Below are 23,572 nucleotides of genomic sequence, written 5' to 3'. Positions count from 1 at the left end.
CATATCTTTTGTGGGGGAGGGATGGAGGGGCTGGGAAGAAGGAATGGGAAGGAAAAGCAATTCTGAAACAGTGATTTCCACATACCTATCAGCGCTGTGCTATAACCGTGCTGCTTTAGGGTGGCTGCAAAAGTGGTTTCATTCCGAGGGAGCCCTCCATTGACTCCAAGTGAGTTGAAGACACTACGGGCACGAATGACATTTCTAGAGACCATTCCTGAAATTAAAGTGAAAAAAATCATGGTCAGCCCAGCCATGAGCCATGTGACCAGAGTTTTTATTTTTGTTTTCCATATCCTGCTCAAAACTGATTCCTTCTCATCCCAAGGATGTTTTTTGTTTGTTTGTTGTTGTTTTTTTTTCCTGGTCCAGATTTACTCCTCAGTGAACTCTCTCTACAAAAATGTAGATCAGCTAATCTACAATTTATATTCTTAGAATTTGTTTCCCTGAAAATGACAGGTTAATTGTCCATGATTACATAGCCATTACCTTCAGTGGTAATAATTGAACCTAGACTATTTTTACTCAGAGACTGGCCCTCCAACCACTATGTCAAGCTGTCTCTATTACAGGCGAAGAAAAAACATATCAAAATCTTCCCCTGGAAAGCATGGGCGCGCACACACACACACACACACACACACACACACACACACTATAACATCCAAATCCTAATGGTCCTCACGGTATTAATGACATCAACTCTGCTTCTCCCAATAGAAACCCAGTTCCAAGGAGATTGAGAAAACACTACTCGACTATCCTAGGTGTTTTTCTGCTTTCTATTTTTGCTCTCTATTTCTCCCTCCCATTTCACTTCCTCCCTCTTTCTCTTACTTCTTTTCTTCCTTCCTCCCTCCCCTTCCTCCTTCTCTTTCCATCTTCTCTCTCTCCTTTCCTTCATTCCTTCTTTTTTTCCTCCCTCCCTTCATCCCTCCATTCCTCTCTCCTGCCCTCCTTTCCTTCCTTTTTTCTTCTTTCCTTCCTTCCATCCTTCCTTCCTGTCATCCTTGCTTCCTCCCTTGTAGGGAGTTAGTGCTGACCCCAGGGCTGCTCGGACCCTAGTGCTTGGCCTGTTTCCTGGGTAATACCAGACAGGCTTAGCAGGAGTTGGAACGGTAGGCACCCAGAGGAAAGACTTTTGTCCCTAACAGCCCCCCTAACAGTCCCCCTCCTGCTCTGGTAGCCATCCTTTCTCATGCAGGCAGAGTCCATTCACCAGGGACTCACAAGCCCAGTAGGAGGAACACAGCTGGCCACTACCTAATGCTCTTGAACCAGTGCCTAACACAACAATGCTTTGATACTTTACTTACTGGAACATCTTTGATACTTTACAAGGGCATCCTGCCCCTTGCCTCACATAGTTCATACAGCTCTGATATCAGCTGGCTACATGCCTGAGCCTTCCCATGCCTCTGTAGATACTGTAGGACAGCATCCCGCTTTGTTCCCATACTCCTATGGAAACTACCTTACTACAGCCCTAGTTTTTCCCATACGCTTGTAGGAAACATAGTTTACAACAATCCAGATTCTTCCCACCAGATATCGGTCTTCCCATGCTCTCATCCCCTTACCCCTTGAACACCTGCTTCTGCTTATGTAGTGCAAAACCCTATAAAACTGGATAACGTCTGCCAATAAATCGGAGTTGTATCCATCTTTGGCTCCCACCTCATCATTGCGTACTGAGATAGGGCTACTTGCTGGTCAAAGACCCCTAACACTCCCTCTCTTCCTTCCTTCCTCCCTCCCTTCCTTCCTTCCTTCTTCCCTTCTTTGTTCCCTAGGGAGAGTTTTGGAGATTTCATGTGTGATCCAGACATGTGATTTCATCAGTAAAGGAAGCGTTCTTTAACAAAGATGGAAAATCAGCAATTTATCTGGAATTTAGAACACTGCTTCTGATGTCAAATGACTTGCCCATGGTCACAGAGTTAGGCTATGTTATAGAATCATAGATCTAGAACTGGAAGCTAATTCAGGAGGCATCTAGCTGGATAGTTGTTCAGCCCTCTCATTTGGAACATGAGTAAGCTGAAGCCCAGAGAGGATAAGCATCTTGCCCAAGGTCACACTGGTAGGAAGTGTCAGAGGAAATATTTGAATACAGATCTTCTGACTTTAAACCTAGTATTCATTCCACATATCAGGAGGATTTTGCTCCTCTCTGCCTTCACAGCCTTTCTCTATCTGCTATACCATGATGTTTTTCTCTTTTCCTTTCTGAAAAGTGAATCACAACCTAATCCCAGCATCTCATATTCACTGATTTGATTCTGTCTCTCAGGGGAGGGAGGCAGAAATAGCCATTGCTTCAAAACATGTCAAGACAGAATAGCTCTCACACTTGGAAAAATATATCAAAATCTTCCCCTGGAAAGTGTGCATGTGCACACACACACACACACACACACACACACACACACACAAAGTGTTATAACATTTTTGCATATTTCTCTAGACATTCATTCATTCAACAAAGTATTTTTTGCTCTTTTGTTTGTTTTTCATTGTGGAGTAGATCCTGCATGCCCAAAAAGTTTGGGAAGCTTCACAAGCAAAAGATATGATCTAGGATTTGGAAGAACTGAGAAAAAATATTATTTCCAAATAATAATCCCTCCTCCCTACATATATATACATATATATGATAAATCATCTTAAGTGCTTGTAACAATTAATATTCACTCACTGACACACAATAGATAAGAAAACCTCAAGATCCAAGAGTATTTCTAAATTTAGTGACAGTAATTTTCCTATGTCTGTTCACTTTAATAATTAGTTCATGGACTTCTGGGTCACATGAATAAAAAATAGCACCACTCTGGTGCTAGTGCAGTCTCAGTCATTCAGGAGCAAAAGTCCACTGGAGGCTATGCTGCAAAATTCTGAGCTACTGGTTTCGGTGAGGACAACCCACTAGCACCAGAGCAGAAACTCCCTGAACTGCAGGTGACAGGACAGAAAACTAAGGAACAGAGAGTTGGACAGGACACCTTGTGGGAGAGGGGGAGCAGAACTCTACTAATCCTGAGGGAAAGAGAAGTGGTGGTCACTGAGAAGTCACTTTGGGACAGAGACCTAGAGACTTAAGCTGGAACTGCCCAACATGGCAGAAGTCTGACACTGAGATCTAGACTGCAAAGAAACCACCGTCAGAGGGGAAAGAGTCAGGAAATAAACAATCTTGGAAACTGGAGAGATACTGAAATCACCAACAATATCAGGAAGAAGAAAACTAAAAGAACTTGAATATAACAGAAATATCAATAGGAAAAACAGCAACAGGAGATAAAGCCTCCAGATTTAGTAAACAAATCCAATAATCTATGAATACATACTGCAAAACAAAGGAAAATAATTCATCACTTGGTGAGACAGAGGACTCTGTGGAATATGAGAGGAAAACTGGGAACCATAACACACTGTTCCTGAGTGGTTCAAAAGAGAAATGAAAATTATAAGAGCAAAATTTATGGCTAGCAGAGTGAAAATATTGGGCAGAATAGAAAAACTGTAAGCTGTGATGGAAATTCTCACTAAAGAAATAAAAGAAAGAACAATGGATTGGGAATGCAAATATATAGAAGTCAAGGAGAATCTGGAACAGGCCTGCACAACCTATTCTGCCAACCACTTGTGGCCCACCAAATGAGTTCTGGAGGCCTGCCAAAATGTAGGCTTGCCACTGCACTCTCTCTCCTGTTTGTCATATGACCCTTGGCAACCAACCATCATCAGTCTGTCTCTAGTTTAACCTATCTGCAGCCTGAAGAAGTTTAGTTTATTTTAATTTTGGCCCCTACCTACTACCGAGGTGTGCAGGTCTGATATAAAAGCAAATATATACACACACACATATATATAATGCGTACATATATATGTGTGTGTGTGTGTGTGTGTGTGTGTGTGTAAACACAACCAAAATGCAAGCAAAACTTACTGATTTTGAAGGTAGGATGCATACAGACAATCTAAGAATTATAAGTCTCCCAGAACACAAAAGGACAAAAAAATCTTAACACCATGATGCAGAAAATAACAAAATTAACAAAATAGAATGTCCCAGAACTTCTTAACATAGAAAACGAAATACAAATTTAAAGAATTCGCAGATTGCATCAGGGGCAGGGGGGGAGGGGGAGAAGCAAACCTGCAAACTCTAAGGTATATAGTAGTTAAATTTAATAGTTGTTATCCAAAATAATAAATACTGCAAGTGACCCAGAGAAAGACCTTCAAATACAAGGGAAGAAAATTAAAATAATGCAAGACTGTTTTGCACCCACCAGAAAAGCTAAGAGGGAATGGAATAATATATTCTGAAGAGCAATGGAGCTCAGGATGCTGCCCCAAAATAATCTACCCTGCAAATCTGAGCTCAAAACCATATTGTAAACAAAAGTAAAAATGCAGAAATAATTAATAAATCCTTTATAGATTATAGCACAATAAAAATTGAAATTGACTTGGGGACCAAAAACAAAACACACCCAGATGGAGACTGCAATGAAATCCCAAATTACTAGTGAGTCAGAGAAAAAATCATGATAAAACATCAAACCAAAATTTCTGAGATGCAGCTAAAGCAGTACTCGAGGGGAAAATCATATCACTACAAACATGCACTAACAAAACGGGGGTGGGGGTGAAGGGGGGGAGAGGATTCATGTGAATTTTAAAAATTAAAAAGACAACAAATAAACAAATTTAAAGTAAGTACCAAAGAGAAGATAATAAAATTAGAGGAAATAGATAAGTTCAAGACAAAAAATCTATAGAAATGATAATTAAAACTACAAGGTGATTCTTTGAAAGAACTAATACAATTGATAACCTTAATCTGATTAAATCTGATTAAAAATATCAGAGCATAAAATAAAATGAACAAAATAGCAAAATCAGAAGAAATAAAAAAATAGTCAGAATATATTAGGAACAGTTATATGCTAAAAATACTGAGAAAATGAAAGAGATAAATACCTTCAAAAATATAAAATATCCAAACCATCAGAGAGAGAACTTGTATAATCCAATCTCAGAAAAGGAAATAGATCTAGCTATTTAAAAAAAACTGCTAAGGAAAACACAAACTTCTGTTCCCAATAAATTTTCTGCAGGAAAATTCTATCAATATTTTTAAAAACAATTAGTACCCATACTTTACAAGTTAGTTTTAAAAGTTGAGAAAATACCCTACTAAAATCTTTTTTATGAAACAAATACAATTTTACTACATAAACCGGGGAAAAATAAAACACTGAAAAAAATATAGACAAATATAATTAATAAATAGGTGCTAAGGATTTTAAAACAAAATCCTGTCAAACAGATTACAGAAAGTTATCCAAAAACTCATTCCTTATGAACAAATGAGACTCATATCAAGGATGCAAAGATGGTTCAACATTAGGAAAGTAATCACCATAATCAATCATATTAAAAGCCAAAGCATCCAAATCCATATGATCTCACTAGCTGCAGAAAAAGTCTTTGACAAAGTATAACTCATTCATACCAAAAACAGTACGAAATATGAGCATAAAATGAAAATTTTAATATCATAAAAAATCCATCTGGAGCCAAAGCCAAGCATAATATGAAATATAGATATTCAAGAAGCTTCTTTTGATAAATATGGGAGTGAAGCAAGGATGCTTGATATGATTCTAAAAATGATAGCTATAGCAATTCAACAAGAGAAAGGAATTAAAAGCATAAAGATATGTAAAGAGAAGCTAAAACTACCCATATTGCCTGAGGGTATGATGGTTTGCTTGGAAAATCCTAGAGAATCAGTAAAACAATAATAATAATAATAATAATAGCTAAGACAATTAGAAACTTCCACAAATTGCAGATTACAAAATAAAGCCTCAAAGATCAACATAATTTCTATATAATAAAAAAAAGACCCAGGAAGAAATAATGGAAAGGAAAATCCCATTCTAAATAACTACAAAATGCATAAACTATCTGGGGATCAACCTTTCAAAGCATGCAAAAGACTTGTATATATTTAATTATGAAGTGTTCCTTAAAGAAATAATGAACTTAAATAGCAGGAAGAATATTTAGTGCTCATGGCTAGGCTGTATCAATACAATAAAAATTAAAATTAATTTACACTTTTAATTATATACTTATCAATTAACCAAGATGATACATTATAGAACTTAATAAAATAAGAACAATGGTTAGAGTACTTAAGTGACTTTCTCTAATTCTACAGTTACTTCGAGCACAGTCAAGAGCTGAACACCATCACCTAATTATTTAGTTCAGCTATTTTAATTGATCAATAAACATTTAGTACTTACCATGTGTTAGGTGCTATGTGACAGTGTTGGGGAATATAGATTCTAATTTGTGAGAAAATATGTCCATGTATAGATATTTACAAGATACATGCAAAGTAGGTACAAGTTCACCTTAATTGGTAAGGCATCCTGCAGAAAGATGGTCACTTGAGTCTTGAAAAACTACAGGGATTCTAAGAGGCTGAGATGAGGAGGGATTACATTCTAAACATAAGGGACAGCTAGTGCAATAGGATTATTTTTACAATTTTAAAGAACCCATTCACTTGAGGAAGAATTGATTATCTTTAAAAATGGTCTCTAACAAAGGATCATTTGCGAAATGGGACTTGTCTTGAACTCTAGTCTAGGAGGTGTAACACTAGCACCTCAGAATGTTCTCAGCATATGCCAAGGCTAGCGTCAGGGTGACAAATGCAGACCCAGAAAAACTGTACTAGCTGCCCTGTAGTAGGATGTAGTAATTCTTATGACCTCATACCATACAGCATAGTAATAAGTTTTTGATAAACATTATTTGACTGGAAAATTCAAATTTAGGGTCCCCCAAAAGCCAAACCTAGCCAGTCTCCTAATTTCTACAACCACCTCACCATGTAGCCCTTCTATGCATTGACCCACAGCAAAACATGAATAGCATCTAAAGCATAATGTATTATGTATTAATTTTATATAAAACATGACCCAAATGGATACATACTAAACAAATTAGAGAAACACAGAAAATTTCTTATCACATACATGAATAGGAGAAAAGTTCGTGCCTAGATAGGGAATGGAGATAATCAAAGAAAGGTAAAGTAGATAATTTTGATTACATAAAATTAAAAAGTTTTTGCACAAACAAAATGAAACTATCAAACTATGATTAAAGGTAAACAGTTGGGAAATTTTTTGCAGCAAAGTTCTCTGATAAAGATCTTGTTTCCAATTAGCTCCAAGGAAATGATCCAAATTTATAAGAAAAAATTGCTTAATTTATAAATGGTCTAGGGATACGAATGGATATGACTCACTCACTTCTCAAAGGAAGGAAAAAAAATACCTCAAAACACTACTAGTTAGAGTAATGAAAATTTGAACAGTTTTGAGATTCTACCCATTAGAGTGGCCAAGGTGAAAAAAATTTTTAAAAAGTACATTCTGGAAGGGATATGGGAAAACAAGCATGTTGGTATGCTATTGGTGAGCCTGTGAATGGATATAACCATTCTGGAAAATAATTTGGAACTATAACAAAAATAAATTTCTAAATAGGGCATGCCCTTTGACCCAACTATGCCTAATAGTATAGAAATCAAAGAAAGAGGAAAAACTTTTTTAGTTACATAAACATAGCAGTTCATTTTGTGGTAATGAAATCTGGAAATTAAAACAAGTCTAACAATTGAGGAATGGCTGAATAAGCTGTGGAATATGAATGTGATGGAGTACCATTGTGCTATAAGAAATGAGGAAATAGATGCTTTTGTGTAAAGACTTACATGACGGAGAGTGAAATAGTCAGAACCAGAAGAATAATTTATATTGCAACATCAATATTATAAAAATAAAAAGTTCTGAGACTGTTTTATATTCCTAAATAATTAAATAAGTAGAAACAGAACATTTTATAAAATAGCAACACTGTGAAAAATAACTTTGAAAACTCTAAAAATTACATTTGATTCAATTATCAAGATTCAAGAACACCAATAACATATAGAAACATGCTAGACGTGGGGTGTAAAATAAGATCTATATAATTTTGTACAAAAATTGAGGGAATTTGTTTTCCTTGACTATTCATATTTGTTAGAAGAAAATTGTTTTTTTTCTTTTTTTTATCAGGTTGTCACAAGGGAAAGAGAGAAAATAGTTTCCTGTGAATTAAAAAATAGGTGTGGGTGTACTACAGACGTGAAATATCTCATGCACTTTCAGATGAGGTCTTAGTATTATTAGTTTTACTTAAATGTTTTAACTTGCAAGAAATTTCTCAAGAACAAGGAATAATCTCTTAATATTTGTAATGTAAAAACAAAACACAGCAATAAAACTTTAAAAAACAATTTTTAATGATCTAAAGGAAAGAGTGGGTTTAAAGTTATAGGGACTACATCAAAATCCTATTTCTGTCATTTCACACATGTGCAAACTTGTCACTTAACTACTTTGGACTTTGGTGTCCTCGTTTGTAAAGTTAGAGAATTGGACTAGGTGACCTCTAAGATTCCTTCCAGTTATAAATTTGTGATCCTTTGGCCTAACCAAGTATGACAAACGTTGACGGAGTGGTAGATACATAAACTACATGATAAACATAGTACCTTTATTCCTATCAGTTTTGGATGGTGTTCATAGGAGTTAATTAAAACTATGATCATGATAGTTAACATTGATATAGGCTTAGCATGTGCCAAGAGCTTTCCAATCATTACCTCATTTGATCCTCACAACAACTCTGTGAGGTTGGTGCTATTATCATCTCCATTCTCTATATGGGGGGTGGGAAGAGGTTAAGTGACTTTCCCAGGGTCAAACAACTAGTAAGTGTCTGAGGCTGGGTTTGAACTCCAGTCTTCCTGAGATTCCAGGTTCAATGCTCTATTCATTGCACCATCTAGTTGTCCCCTACCAGAAGATATATTAGTAGTGTTGTAGTCCAACTCACACCTTTAACAGATGAAAACACTGAGGTTTAGAAGGTTAAATGACTTGTGTCAAAAGCAGGATTTCAACCAAGGTCTCCTAATGCCAGAGGTAGTGCTCTTTCAAGCTATTTCAGGGGTGTTGAAACCATCTCCAGTTGGCCACATACTCACAACATTTCTGAGCGTGGTCCAAATCAGATCAAAAAAATATAATTGGGAAATATTTAACAAAATAATTTAAACAAACAATAAAATATAGACAACATCACATTTCAAAGCTGTCAATATGGTACCTGTAGAGATTGGTATGTACCAGTTAGTAGCCCCCAAACCCTTGAGTTTGACACCACTGCTCTCTAAGATTTATTTTATTTTCTGAAATCAATGGAGTAAAATACTTTAATAAATCAATGGCATAATATTCAAAGATCTTCAAACCTGTTCGGACTGGGTATCTGCCTGTGAGGAAAGCTGCTCTGCTGGGGCTACACATTGCTTCTGCAGAAATATGCTGAGTGAGTTTGACACCTTCTTTGCAGAGGCGGTCAATATTAGGAGTCCTAAAAAGGAGAGAGGGGGGAAAATGTTTTAAGCTAACTAAAGTTATATAAGAATGTGCAGTTAAGGTGGCTTGAGTTCAGACTCACAGAGCATTTAGACAACATAGATTTTCCAGTATTGCTTTCCCCTCCGACCAGTGTGCTCCATTAACTGAGGATACCTTAGAAAGTGAAAGCTAGGATCAAAGTGTTGGGGGCTCCATTTTTATTGTGGTTTTTTTTCAAATTCTTAAATGGTCACAGACTTAAGTGCATTTACATCAGTTGATAGAATAATAGCTTATCAAAACTGAGAGAAAACAATGGTTACTCCAACTTCCACCCAAACATTAATCTCCTCTACAGTACCCACACAAGTGGTTATATATCATGTGTTCAAATACGAATTTATTTATTTCCAAGAAAATCTATTCAATTTTTGGAGCCCTCTAACTGATAGGAAGTATTTTTTTTGAACTTACATCTCTCTGTACCTTCTATCTACTAATAGAAAGTCACTTTCTTGGTTCAAATGGAATATAATAGAGTCTTTCTTGAGATGACAGCCCCACAAATACCCTAAACTCCCTTTTATGTCTTCTCTCTTCCAGACTAAATATTTCTCAATTGTTTCTGGGTTCATTAAACTGACACTGGGACACACCATTGAGATTAAAGCATCATACTACTTGTAAATCCTTCATGAATGTAGATTTTAGAACTTAATTTAATGACTATTCATACACCAGACTTTTAAAAAATCATCCTCCTTAAAACAAACCCAAAATACAACAAAATAAAGAAACAAAAAAACCCTTGAACTTTCTTTCTTTCATCTTTTAACATAATAGCTAACAATAGCTGGAATTTATATAGTTATCTACAGTGTGCTAGGCACTTTTATAAATGTTACATCATTTGATCCTTACAACAACCTGGCAAAGTAGGTGCTTTTATTATCTTCATTTTACAGTGGAGGAAACTGAAGCCAATAGATGTTGTGACTTAATCAGGATCTCACAACCAGAAAGTATCTGAGGCTGTATTTGAGCTTAAGGTCTTTCTGACTCCAGGCCCAGCATTCTAATCCACTGCATTGCCTAACAGTCATTGCAATTATTTCTGTAAACACAGGTAAAATAATTTACTGAAACTGCTAACATGATCATTTTAGTGAAATTGGTATGTTAATTTGGTCAAAGCAAAGTTTTTAAAAAGTAGCACCAATTAACCCAGTTGTACAAGTTGTGAGTATTCCGAGCTGCCTGAATGGGGACCCAGTTGGGCAACTCAGCTCATTTTCTGTCCTCTCCTCTTCTCCCCCTGCCTCCCTCCCATCCTGTCCCTCCTATCCCTTTCTATCCCCTCCTTTTCCCTCCCCTTTCCCTCTTTCCCCTTACCTAAGGGTGTGCTGCTCAAAGGAAGGTAAGTTTGGATAACTGAAAGCTACCTTGTTAATTTGGAGTCTACTGGCTATATTTCTCAAAGACCAAGCCTTAAACCCAATTCACTCTGAATCTCATGGATTGGACAAGAATAGGTCCTTGCCTGAGAACCACTTAACGGCTATTTTTTGGGCCCTCCTGGCTCAGTGAATGTAAGTAGTATCTCTTTCTCTTTTGGCCAGCAACCCTGAGAATCTTCCCCTCCCAGTTAGATTTTTTTTTATTATAGGGGCCATCCTTTGACTCACCTCTTAAAGAGGCTTATTCACTGAATGGGTATTGCTTCACTCAAAGTGAGAACCTGAAAAGACCTTAGCTTAAAAGGGCCAGCATCTCCCATTGCATCCTGATCTATCTCCTGTCTTCCAGATGGATATCTGGCCACTGGACTCAGATGGCTCTGGAGGGGAAAATGAGGCTGATGACTTTACACAGCCCTCCCTCACTCAAATCAAAGTCAATTGCAAGTCATGTCATCATCTCCCTGATGTCGTGGTCCTCTTCAAGAAAGAAGAACAAACCACACAACCACATGTATATATATCCATCTACTTCATCATAGTTTTTAAACAAGAAAACAAAATTAAACTTGCTAAGTCCATACCTAAGTGTAACATTGCCAAAGCATCCCAAGTCACCAATTCCTAGATCATCTGCCATTATCAGTAGCACATTGGGTCTGGAATCAGGTACAGCCATTGATCCCCACATTTTCAACAATGGACCAAATAGGGACAGAATGATCAAGGAGCGCCTATGGAGAAAAATTAAAGATTATGTTTTGATGAATTAAGAATTTATCAAAATCACTTTTTGATGATAAAAATGAAAAAAGTATATCTGTTTCTGCTATGAGACAAAACATGGGCAACATCAATTCAGGCATTCAGTCCTGCTGATTTCTGTTCCTCAGTGAGAAGAAATTCATTTTAAACCAACTAATCCCAGAGGAAATTTTTGGGAATATTTTGTGTTAAGAAATTCTCTAGATGGGTCTCATAATTATTTTGGTTTTAAAAGTATAAAAATACATAGCATAAATTTCAGATAAACATAAACATAGACATCCAGAGAAATGGGTACGAGAACTCGTGAAAGGCTCATGAGAGACAACTAAATTATACAGTTGAATACCAAAACACCTTTTGTAGAACTTGTCTTTAATGTCCCCAGTCTTCCCTTGCTCTGTCCTTTTGCAGTGTCCAGAGCTTCTTCTTCTTTCCTCCCTACTTTCAGATATCTAGTATCCACCTTCTTTCTCCCTGATCACCCACAAAAGGGTCTAGAAAGGCTTTAGAAGTTGAATTTAAAGTTCCCTCTTTCAAGGCCACTTGTATATTAAGACTTAATTCTTATTGGGCAAAAGAAATCTTTGTACTCTATTTGAGAAATCTCAGCTATTACTGAGCAAGTGGAGTGGGGGAGAGTCAGAGGAAATATCTATAGTTTTCTTGAAACCACTCTACCAAGTAGATGTCTGGTCAAACTAGGTATAAGGTCAGCTCTGTTAGTAAGAGAAGCCAACAAAAAATTAACGTAGACCTTCAATTATATTATTCTTATAAGTGGAATCCAGGTGTTTTTTAATCCCATTCCAATAATATAATTTCAGATTGTGTCATTTATAAAGCCAGATGCCATCCATAAGAGAGAAGTAGGAATATCCTTTCAGAAGTTAATCTGGTTATATCTATGCTAACTCTCATTTATTATGCAGTATCAATAAACATAATCCTAACTACAAGGTAGACTGATGCAGTAATAATGTCTACACACTCCATTACTCATGGAATTTTCACAGGCAACTGGAGTCAAAATAAAAATTAATCTGTACAGGGGAATGGTTCCCAGTCCACCAAGACTGCCAGACTGCCAGGGGCAGACTAATAATCTGATCTCATTTTCAAGTTGCACACATGCATTAAAAAAAAGTATATTTACAACAGTCATGAATGGCCACTCCTCCATCTAGCCTTTAAAAAGCAGTTGATGTAATCCTGCTTTTTCTTTGAGGTCTCGAGTTCCTTCAAAATGAAGGATCTGGAGACAAGAAGTGAGGAGAAGTAACTGTTTCAGTGTGACCTTCAGAATTTAAGAAAGGATGTAGTGGATGTAGTTGCCAGCCTTTCCACTAATGCCCAATGACTATAAAACCTTTGGGATGGTATAATGAATGGAATAATCCAAGTACAGATCTGCTCAGGTTCACAGAGCAGATTTTGTCTCATCACTCACTGCATTTAAGTTTATTGTCTATTGGCTGGGTACCCAGAGCTTCCCATCCCAGGAAATATTGGGTTCATCAGAAGGAAGACTCCCACTATATTACACATTTGTAAGATTAATTTTTTTCAAACTCTACACAAATCTTGTCCTTTAGATAAGAGAGAATTGGAGAAGGAAAGATATTCAATGGCATTGTCTCTTACCAGTGCTCCATCATGTATCTCCAATTTTATGTATGCATATATTTCTTTTCTTCTTCAGGAAAGGGAATAACTGCCTGCAAAAGTCAATTCAATACCTTTAAATCAATTAAATTAGTAACTAAAGTTAGGAGCTTCCAGGCTTCTAAGAAATTTGCACTAGTTCCTACAAATATCAATGGTTCTTAGTTGCTATGTAAAAAAAATAAAGCAATACACCACTAGTTGAATAACCTGGTTTTTTTGTTCATTTTTCTTTTTCCTCTAAACATTTGCCAAATGCTCCAATTCAAATGCATAAATTTATGATAGCTCTAGAATCCTTGGGCTCCCCAAAACACTTTGAGAAATTCTCATCTGATACGAATTTGGGTCCTTGTAGCCCTTCAAAGTAAAATGTAAGTATCCCTAAAGGAAGGGAAGACTTCCAGAGCCTTGGAAGCCCGGACAAAGAAATCCTATCAAATGACTTTGGAACATCGGAACCTCTCTCCATTTTCATTATGTTATTATTGTTTCTTGGTTAATCTGGGCTCCTGAAGTCCCAAAGCTATCTGAGGATTAAGAATAATTAAGTGCCAGAGTATACCTGTATATGGGAAACTGTAGAAGCTCAACACCAAAAAAAGGCTGTCACACCTTATTATAAAGCAAGACTTCTCCCTCCCCTCTCCCACCACATACACATATTTATACATCTAGGTTTGCTTTCTATCATTAATATTTGTGAGCTCAATCTTCCAATTGTCATCCTGCTAAATATATTCAACAATATTAATTTACACCCAAGACACTAGGAATCTTCTCCAAATGATTCACCTCACCCTGATAAAATTCAATACAACCATGTTTATTGAAGGACTACTGGCCTGCTCCTTCTTCTGTATTTCAATGTGAAGAACATGCCAATAGAACTTTACCAGGCAAAAGTTTTGTCATCTCCACTCACCACAACCACAAAGTCTGAATTTCTCCAGCAAAATAATATATCGCATAGTCAGATGTTCCCAACTCACCTGTTTTAAGTTTTCTAGAAGAGGAATATAGTTAATTTTTCTTCTTGAATCTGATCCGGAAAAAAAAAAATATTTGCCAGGTCTTTAGCAGTGAGCAGCCTACTCACATTATATAGAGATAAAGCTGGGCAGAGCTTACATGTCTGATTCACACGCAAGTATGTATGTGTCTGATTTGCATTCCAGTGCAAGTCCAGAGCTATTAACCATCCTAGAGCCCCACCTCCTTTTCCTTCTTTGAAGGAAGTATAACATTCTTCAATTAATCATATAAGATTATTAGCTCCAAAATGACACACCCAAACAGGCAAAGTATAGTCCTATCCAAATTGTAGAAGTTTGGCTCAATCTTGCCAAATGCATAAGAACATAGGTTAAAGTGTCATATATTTAAAGCTAGAATAGTTGTTATTGACCATTGAGTCTAACCTCTTTATTTTACATATGACAAAACTGAGGCCCAGGGAGGCTAATGTAGTTGTCTGAAGTCACACTGCTAGTTATTGTCTGAGTTGAGGTCTTCTGGAAGTGATTAAGAAGATTAAGGATAACTCAGAATGATGCTTCTAGACAACTATGGCCCTAGACAACTAGCAGTTAGTGAAGACAGCTTAAAAGAAGCAAATGATAGTCCTCATCTTTTAGGAAAGTAGGATCTCAGATCATTTGCTAATGCAAGGATGTTCACGGGATGGATGATGAGGCAAAAATAAAAAAATTTTAGAAGAAGCTTCTGGAAAATGATGTAGGTAATTCATCTGTGTTAAGTAGATCAATTAGAACAAATGCTGAGGCAATGTAGCTATAAAAATATAGATATAAGTGTTGAAATCAGCACAAATGTTTGAAATTCTCAAGTGACATTCAGAAGCCCAAGAACCAGAAAAGGTTGAAAAGGAAACAGGTATTGGTGTCTGTTATCTTAGACGTGATTAGCAGAGCAGATAAGAGAAAGTAATTTCATTAGCTATATATTCAGCATTAATCATTATACATCAAAATACCTTAGGAATTATTGCAGATCAATAGGATAGAGTAATATCATTCATCTTAGGCTCATAGATTTGAGATGGAAGGGCCATAGAGGTCATCAGGTCCAGTCTTTATAGATGAAAAAACTGAAGTTTAGAGAGTTTATGATAGTCTCTATCTCTTTTTAGGGCTCCCTTCAAAATAGCTTAAACATGCATTATCTATGGCCCTTGATGGCCACTACAAAATGAAAGTGTGATCCTTGGCTTTTCTTTCTCTGTTATAGCAACCAGCCATTTCAGCATATATAGCAGATAAGCAAATACCAGATATATAGAAAGTTAGAGAAAGCAATTTCCAGAGGGAGAAAACACTCCCAGAGAAACCAGGGCAGTGAAACTATCACCTCCTTGTTTCTAGACAATCTCTTTTTTCAGCCTAAATTCATAGTAGCTTTTTCAGCTACCACGTCAAACCATTGACTCATATTGAGCATATTATAAGTCCACCACAGCCCTCAGACATTTTCCATATGAGCTTCTGCCTAACTATATTTTCCAGTCTGTACTTGTAAACATTGATTTATTAAGCCCAAGTATATGACCTTGGACCTCTCGCTGTTATATTTAGTCATGTTAGAAAGAGTTGATCCTTCTAATCCATTGAAATCTTTTCGGATCCTGATGTTGTAAGTTAATGTTAGGCAGGTAGGTGACACAGTGAATAGAGTGTTAGTCCTACCATCAAGAAGACCTGAGTTCAAATCTGGCCTCAGTTACTTAAAAGGTATGATTTGGTGGACAAGCCACTTAACCTCTGCCTCAGTTTCCTCAACTGTGAAATAGGGATAATAATAGCTCTTCTCCAAAGTTGTTGCTAAGATTAAATGAGATCACATCTGTAAAACGCTTAACCTGATAATCTATTACATAATAGATCTTATATATATGCTATTATTAGCTAATCTTCAGTAGTTCTCATATGCAAGTCTGATCATTGCTCTTCATCTAAATCATTGATAAAAATGATAAATAGTACTGTGTCTTATCCACAAGAGTACAATGAAATATTTCGTCAAGTCCTTCATTGAAATGTATTTATTGTATGTCTATGACATTAACCTGACATACTAGGTGAGTAACTCATCTGAAAAGTAAATGACATTAGTCATGATCTATTCTTGAAGAAACTGTGTTGGTTGTTGGTCATCACCACTTCCTCAATGTTTATCAACCATGTTTTAATGTGTTCACTACATTTTTCTGCAAAAGTTGGAATCAAATTCAACAGTCTATAGTTTATTAGACTCTCTTTTTAAAAGTGAGAAGACATTTCTTCAGTTCTGTGGCACTATTCTATTTTTTGATGATCTTTCAAAAATCATTGTCATTGCCTCAATGATCATATTTGACAGTTCTCTGAGTTCCCTGAGATATGATTTGTCTGTGGGTGGTGACTTAAACTCAGTAAGACCAACTAAGTACTCTCTTACAAGCTTTTTATTTATTTTGAGTTCCAACCTCTTGTTACCATTTTTTTATTTGGAGAATCAAAGAATCATAATACTAAAAGGAAAATTTATGGCCATCAACTCCAACCCATGCTTGAAGCAGGAATCTTTTCTACAACAGGTATGAAAAATGGCTCTCCATCTTTCACTTGAGAGGCATTAGGGTATGATGGAAAGAGTTCTGGGAATGGAGGCATTATATGCATAGGCTTGAATCCTATTTTATATGCTGATCACCTGGGTAATAATTCAACCTTTTCAAGCTACCATTTCCTCATCCATAATATGGAGATAGCCTTTGGAATCCACCTCACAGTATTACTGTGAGGATCAAATTAGACAAGGTATCCAAAGAGCTTTCCAAACCTGAAAGTGTAATACGTGTCAGCTTTCATTACCAATGCAGACTTCAGGAAGAAAACAAATACTCTGCCATCAACCTTCACAATCTGAAAACCATTCTTCACAGGGAAAACAGTATCTACTTATGCAATTTTTCACATCTGCTTTTGATAGTAAAATGATTATTGAACAATATCTTACAGTGCCCATTTAGGGAACTCCCACAGTCTGGATGGAGAAAGTCTTTCCCTAAAAGCCTTTGGGAAGATCTCTTTAAGGCAGGTAAAAGCCCCTTTAAGAGGAGAGTAGCAAGGCCCTCATAAAGGAAATAGAGGCTAGGCTACAGTCTTCAAATTGGCGGAGTCTAGAGGCTAGCAGAAACTTAGCTCTCACTAATTCCCATAGATCAAGCAGAACTTTTTTCTTTGATTTGTTTTCTCTCTTTTCTTTCTATGATTTAGTCTGTCAACTGCAGAAAGTATCTTCTCAATGACAGTGAGAGAGGAAGACTTTGCCAGTGAGGTTTTAAGAGGGGATTTTGTAAACCAATATTAGGGCAAAAAGTTCAGCTGACAAATTACATGAAATCTCATATGGGTCCCTAATATGGTCCAAAGAAGGGATTTCTCGATTACTACAAACTAAAACTTTAAGCTTGCTCCTAAACTTTTTGAGTAGATTGATTAGAGATAAGAAAGGAAAAAACTTGCCAGCGAGTACATGTATAGGTCTGTTTATCTGTGTGTCTATCTTGATAATTAAACCAAACTTTTCTTGTGGTCTGATCAACAAAAGGAAAATGGTATAGACAGTAAAAAAATTTCTGTAGATTTTTTAAAAGTCTTACCAGAAAGGGATCCTTTCTCTGCCTGTCTGACTTTGGTAAACTGGGAATGCAGTGGGGTGGGTGAACAAGAGACACAGATAAGAAGGCAGGAACCTTTGTTCCCCATTGCAGGAAAGTAAGAGATATCACAAACTAGAGGGCAGAGGTTTTTCCCTATAAATCTCCACATTGAGGTTGGCTTGTTTTTGTAAAATTTGCTTTTATCACCCTTTCCCCAGACAGTGTTCACTGATTAGTGGGAGTAAACTGGAATTAGTGAATTCTCAGAGTTTGCAGTATGACCATGGCCAAGAAGAAAGCTTCTTTTAAAATAAGAAAGAAACTGGAAAGTAAGTAGAAACTCGGTAAACTTGTGCTGAAATCAGTGGAAGCAAAATTAGTTCAAAATTTTATTTCAACTGAAGTATATAATAAGTTAGGGGAAGAATTATTGAAGATAGAATTAAACAAGACCATAGCATTAAAGAAGAGTATAGGAGTCAATTAAGCATGTGCTCACCTAATATGGAGGGTGCTTAGATTAGAAATGATCAAATTAAAAAGAATATATGCCTTACAAATAGCACTACAAAATGCAGATATCTTGAGAGAGCAATTTTTCAAGTTATTTTATTATTTCAATATTCATTATTTCAAATATTCAATGAGTTCTTTGACTCAATGACTTGGGTATTAAAACAAATAAACATTTTATAGAAAACAATTAGGACGCTTATAATGTAATACAAATATTTATCACTTGGAAATGTATCCTTAAATTTTCCAAAGCACAACTTATAAAACAAGATGCAGTACTTTGAGGGAGAACAATCTGCTTGCTATCAAAGAGCTAGTGAAATTAACATGCCTGTTTAAAAGTTTTTTTAAAAAGTGTATAAGTATTCTAGAATATGTAAGTCAAAGATACTGTTGTTTAATTTGCATTTATTTTAATTAGAGCCAATATGATGTTTACATTACATCTCAGCAATTATAGTCCCAGCATCACTTTTCAATTTGTGGGATTATAAAACTTAGTAATATATATTTAAAACAGTGAATTTTGAAAAAAAATTAAAGTACAAGGTGAAAATAATGGGTTCTTGGGAAATTTTATTTAGGTATTATCATTAGAGATTACAAATCTGGATTTGATCTTGTCAAAATTTTGTTCTGAAACTAAATAATAATTATTGTGTGTCAGAGAATTCAGTCAATCTTCTTTATATGTAAAGGGGATAATGATAAATAGCACTTACTTCCCAGGGTTGTTGGAGAAATAAAATTATTCTAAAGTGCTTAGCATAGTGAGAACCATATAAATGTTGACTATTGTTATTGGGTTTTGGATAAAGTGATATATCAAGGCACTAACATGAACAATTTTCTTAGAAGGACAAGTGAAGATTTAGCCAAATGCATAGATGAAATTTGACTTGAGAAGAACTTGAGATGTTTGGCATTATGGGTTTTTCTTTGTAATATACTCCATAGACTTCTAGTTTTTCTTGTATCACGGAACTGTGGTGAATATCAGATGTTATTAGAAACATGAATTATCTTTTAATTAGGAGAATATGTTTTTAATTACATATGATTATGTGCAATTTCTCAAAAAATTGCAAAATGCTGTTAGAAATCTCACTTCCCTATTGAGCTATTAAAATGAATGTGATACTACTCTTTCAAAAATTTTAATAAGGAAGTGCCCTTTGCCTTAAAATGTAGAATTTTTGTGATTCAATAAAAAGTTTGAGAACCCACCCAATGAGGGCTGTGCATTAAATTTATAACTGTGCTTAGATGGATAAAATTATAATATCTTATTAATGCTATGAAAGAATTTATATTGTAAAAGTCTAAAACAGTGAAAGGTTACATTGAAATTGACTAAATTTGGCAGTTTTATATCTTATGAATTGACTGCTAAAAGATAGCAAGATTATTTTAATACTACTCAATATTCAATGGGTTATATTTTCCTCTAAACTAGCTTCCTAAGGGTAAGGACTTTAGTCTTACTATTCATAACTTCCCTATAATGTAAGTTAGCAAGTGGTTTTAAAAAATGGAGAAATCCCAAACTAAACATTCTAAAGTACCACAGAAAGCAGGCCTCTAAAATTCTTTACAGTAATCTTAATTCACTAGAGAAACTATTAGTTGAATATTTAATGAAATATTTTTGTTTTCAATTAAGAAAATAATAATAACAAATGACTTACCTTTGGGAGAAAAAGCAAGAGATGTTTGTGTGTGATGTTCCTTAGCACTTCCTACTTCACCTAATTTACAAGATTTTGCCAGCTCTGTTGACAGCATGTTGTGAAACTCTGAGTTGCTGCAATTTAAGGAAATGCGAGCTCTCCCAGCCAACATAGAAAAATTTACAAGTTAAAATTTAAATTATAAGTGTGTTTCATCTGAGGCCATTTAGAAAATCATTCAATGATATCTGTTAATAATTAGTAGGTAGTGAAGTCACATTTTTGAACCAAAAATTAACTTTATGAACTGTATGTGTGAACTACTATTTACTATATTTGTGTAAAACCCAGAATGTGATATTTGTGTGCTTGTCCAATTTATCAAACATTTAACCGTCTTATATCTCCACCATTCCTGTGGTAATCACCCTTCACCTTAAATCTCATCTGAACATGTATGCTTGATGGGTTAAAGCTTTTCCTAGAAATTAAAACTCCTATTAGCAAGCTGTATTCTGAAGCTCACCTAAAGTGGCCAGATATTCTTCCCTTTCTTCTATCCTACCTACAAGACAGACCAATGGGTGAGTTGCATTTCTAAATATTAAAACCTATCATATGTTTCTTTAGAGTGAATTTTGTCTCCAACAAATCAACTGAATATATGAAAACTCTGTTAATGAATACTATATAAATTTGAACCAATACTGTTAATGATCATTGTCACAAAAATACAATAATTATATCCTGCCTTCACATACTTTTGATGAAGTTTTGCTATTTAAGGTAAAACTTGTGAGACTTTAATGTTTTGAACAACATTTTATTTCCCCCTAATTAGATGTAAAAACAATTTTTAACATTCATTTTTTTAAGTTTTGGGCTTCAAATTCTCTCTTCCCTTCGCTTCCCTCTTACCCCCGGATGGTAAGCAATCAGACATAGCTTATGCATGTGCAATCATGTATAACATTTCTATATTAGTCATTTTGTGCAAAAAGACTGGAAGAGAAAGGAGAGAGAGAGAGAGAGAGAGAGAGAGAGAGAGAGAGAGAGAGAGAGAGAGAGAGAGAGAGAGAGAGAAATGAAGAGAGGGAGGGAGAAAGGGAGGAAGAAGATGAAAATAGTATGCTTCAGTCTATATTCAGACAACATCAGTTCTTTTTATGGAGGTTGGATAGCAATTTTCATCACAAGTCCTTTGGGATTGTCTTGGATGATTGTGTTCCTGAGAATAGCCTAGTCATTCATAGTTCTTCATTGTACAATACTGCTGTTACTGCTTCTGCTCACTTCATTGTATCAGTTCATGTCTTTCCAGGTTTTTCTATAATCACACTACTTGTCATTTCTTATAGCACAAAAAAATATTCCATTACAATCATATACAACAACTTGTTTAACCATTCCCTCAACTTATGGGCACCCTCTCCATTTCTAATTCTCAGCTACCACAAAAAAGAGCTGCTATAAATATTTTTGTACAAATAGATCCTTTTCCCTTTTTTGATCTCTTTCAGATATAGACCTAGCAGTTGTATTGCTACATCAAAGAATCAGTTTTAAAGCCCTTTGGGTATAGTTCCAAATTGTGTCCCAGAATGGTTGGATCAGCTCGCAACTCCACCAAGAGTGCATTAGGGTACCAGATTTCCCACATCCCCTCCAACATTTATCATTTTCCTTTATTGTCACATTAACCAATTTGATAGGTATGAGGTAGTACTTCAGAGTTGTCTTAATTTGTATTTGAGACTTTAATTTTTGTAGTTTTGATTTTATTTAAATTTCATGTATACTTACATGATCTCAAAGACAATAATCAATCATTCCAGGGCCTATCATTAAAAAGGTGGATGTGTACCCTTGGGAGGAAGTTGAGAAGGTAACCTTGCAAAGATGCAGGTAGGATCCTCCTAACTTGGTTTTTCATTGAGCTACTTCCTTTCTCAACAGGAAATTTTCACATCTAAATAGTGTAGAGTCTGGCTTTTAAAACTTTTGGAGTTTTGGCTAATTATCTCTTTTGCCTGGAATAAAAACAGAGCTAAGGGAGTTTTTCCTTTGCTATGGCTTCTCCATATCATTATAACCAAGTCCCTCCTTTTCCTTTCAAGGAAAATTTCTTTAATTTATTTAGAAAATTGGAATTGTGTGCAAATTAAAGCACTTCAGCTTATAAAATGGAACAAAATTCTACAAGTTTAGGCACACAGTCAGTCACTGGTACCAGAATATTGAGTTGCCTTTATAGGATATAAATAAGAAATATCTTCCACGATTTTCCTCAGGGTTGTAGTTTTATTCATGTATATGATATATGAATAGTATTATCGCTGGGGAGGAATTAGAGGGAGATATGACATAGTTTTCAAATCAGATTAAGGATTTTATATATAAAATTGCATTTATAATTGTGTAGGCGGTGAAATTGTTTTCCTATTTAGCATTCATCTGATATTTTTTAAGAGAAAGAAAGATTCATTTTCCAATTCAGGTCCTTGTGATATAACAATTGAAATTCTCTGAGGTTTCAAGTGCGTTATGTGTTCTTAATCTGGTATTCTTCCTATAGCTCTACTAATAAAATTAAAAACATCAGGCTTGGGGGCAGCTAGGTGGCGCAGTGAGTAGAGCACCAGCCCTGGAGTCAGGAGGACCTGAGTTCAAATCCAGCCTCAGATGCTTGACACATGTACTAGCTGTGTGACCTTGGGCAAGTCACTTAACCCCAATTGCCCCGCCCAACCCCCCCCAAATAAATAAATACATTTCATTAAAAAAAAGATACAACTTTAAAAAAAACATCAGGCTTGAGCTAGAAAGTTGTATTCAATTATATTGAGTTTGTGTTGTCTTCCTACATACTTTTGGAACCTAAGGAGCAGATCTGGAAGGAAGAGCCTCTTCGAAGATGTCTTGAGAATGCAGCTTGTTCCAGAAATGTACATCTGTTGCCTTCTATATCTGAGAATCTTAAAGCAGGCTGAAAGAACTCCAAAGAGCATAGAGTGTAGTACAAACCAGACTTCCTAACTTTTATATTAAAGAATTTTCAACAGATCAGTGGAACTCAAACCACCTGAGAATACCTGCTTAATTGCTGAGCCCTTCAACCAGCATTGGAGAAGGATTTTGGGACTGTTCATGTACAATTGTAATATGTGTTTTTTCTTAAACATCTTTTGTCTTACGCTATAGGCCTCTATGAGTGTTAGGCTTGTCACTATATTTCAAATGAATCAGGACCATGATTCCAGGTCCCCAATATTGCTTTATCACTTTTTACAGGTTATTAGGATCCTAAGGACACTATTAATATTA

The 23,572-nt window shown here is 35.7% G+C and overlaps 1 protein-coding gene across 1 annotated transcript in view; it reads right to left on the bottom strand.

Annotated features, from left to right (window-relative positions):
• Positions 1-20,300, bottom strand: part of LOC118838427 (arylsulfatase F-like) — a 42,073-nt gene extending 21,773 nt beyond the window's left edge. Inside the window, exons 1-5 of the mRNA XM_036745722.1 lie at positions 20,267-20,300; positions 13,379-13,452; positions 11,554-11,703; positions 9,404-9,525; positions 86-217 (exon numbers count right to left, since the gene is read on the bottom strand). Of these exons, the coding sequence (XP_036601617.1) occupies positions 86-217; positions 9,404-9,525; positions 11,554-11,703; positions 13,379-13,392 (418 nt within the window). The 5' untranslated portion in view covers positions 13,393-13,452; positions 20,267-20,300. The remainder of the gene's footprint in view (positions 1-85; positions 218-9,403; positions 9,526-11,553; positions 11,704-13,378; positions 13,453-20,266) is intronic.
• Between the last annotated feature and the right edge of the window lie 3,272 nt (positions 20,301-23,572).

Source organism: Trichosurus vulpecula, chromosome 2 (genome assembly GCF_011100635.1).
Source record: "Trichosurus vulpecula isolate mTriVul1 chromosome 2, mTriVul1.pri, whole genome shotgun sequence".
Lineage (NCBI taxonomy): Eukaryota > Metazoa > Chordata > Mammalia > Diprotodontia > Phalangeridae > Trichosurus > Trichosurus vulpecula.
The sequence above is the reverse complement of the archived record's forward strand: the minus strand, read 5'-3'. Positions and strand labels throughout refer to the sequence as shown.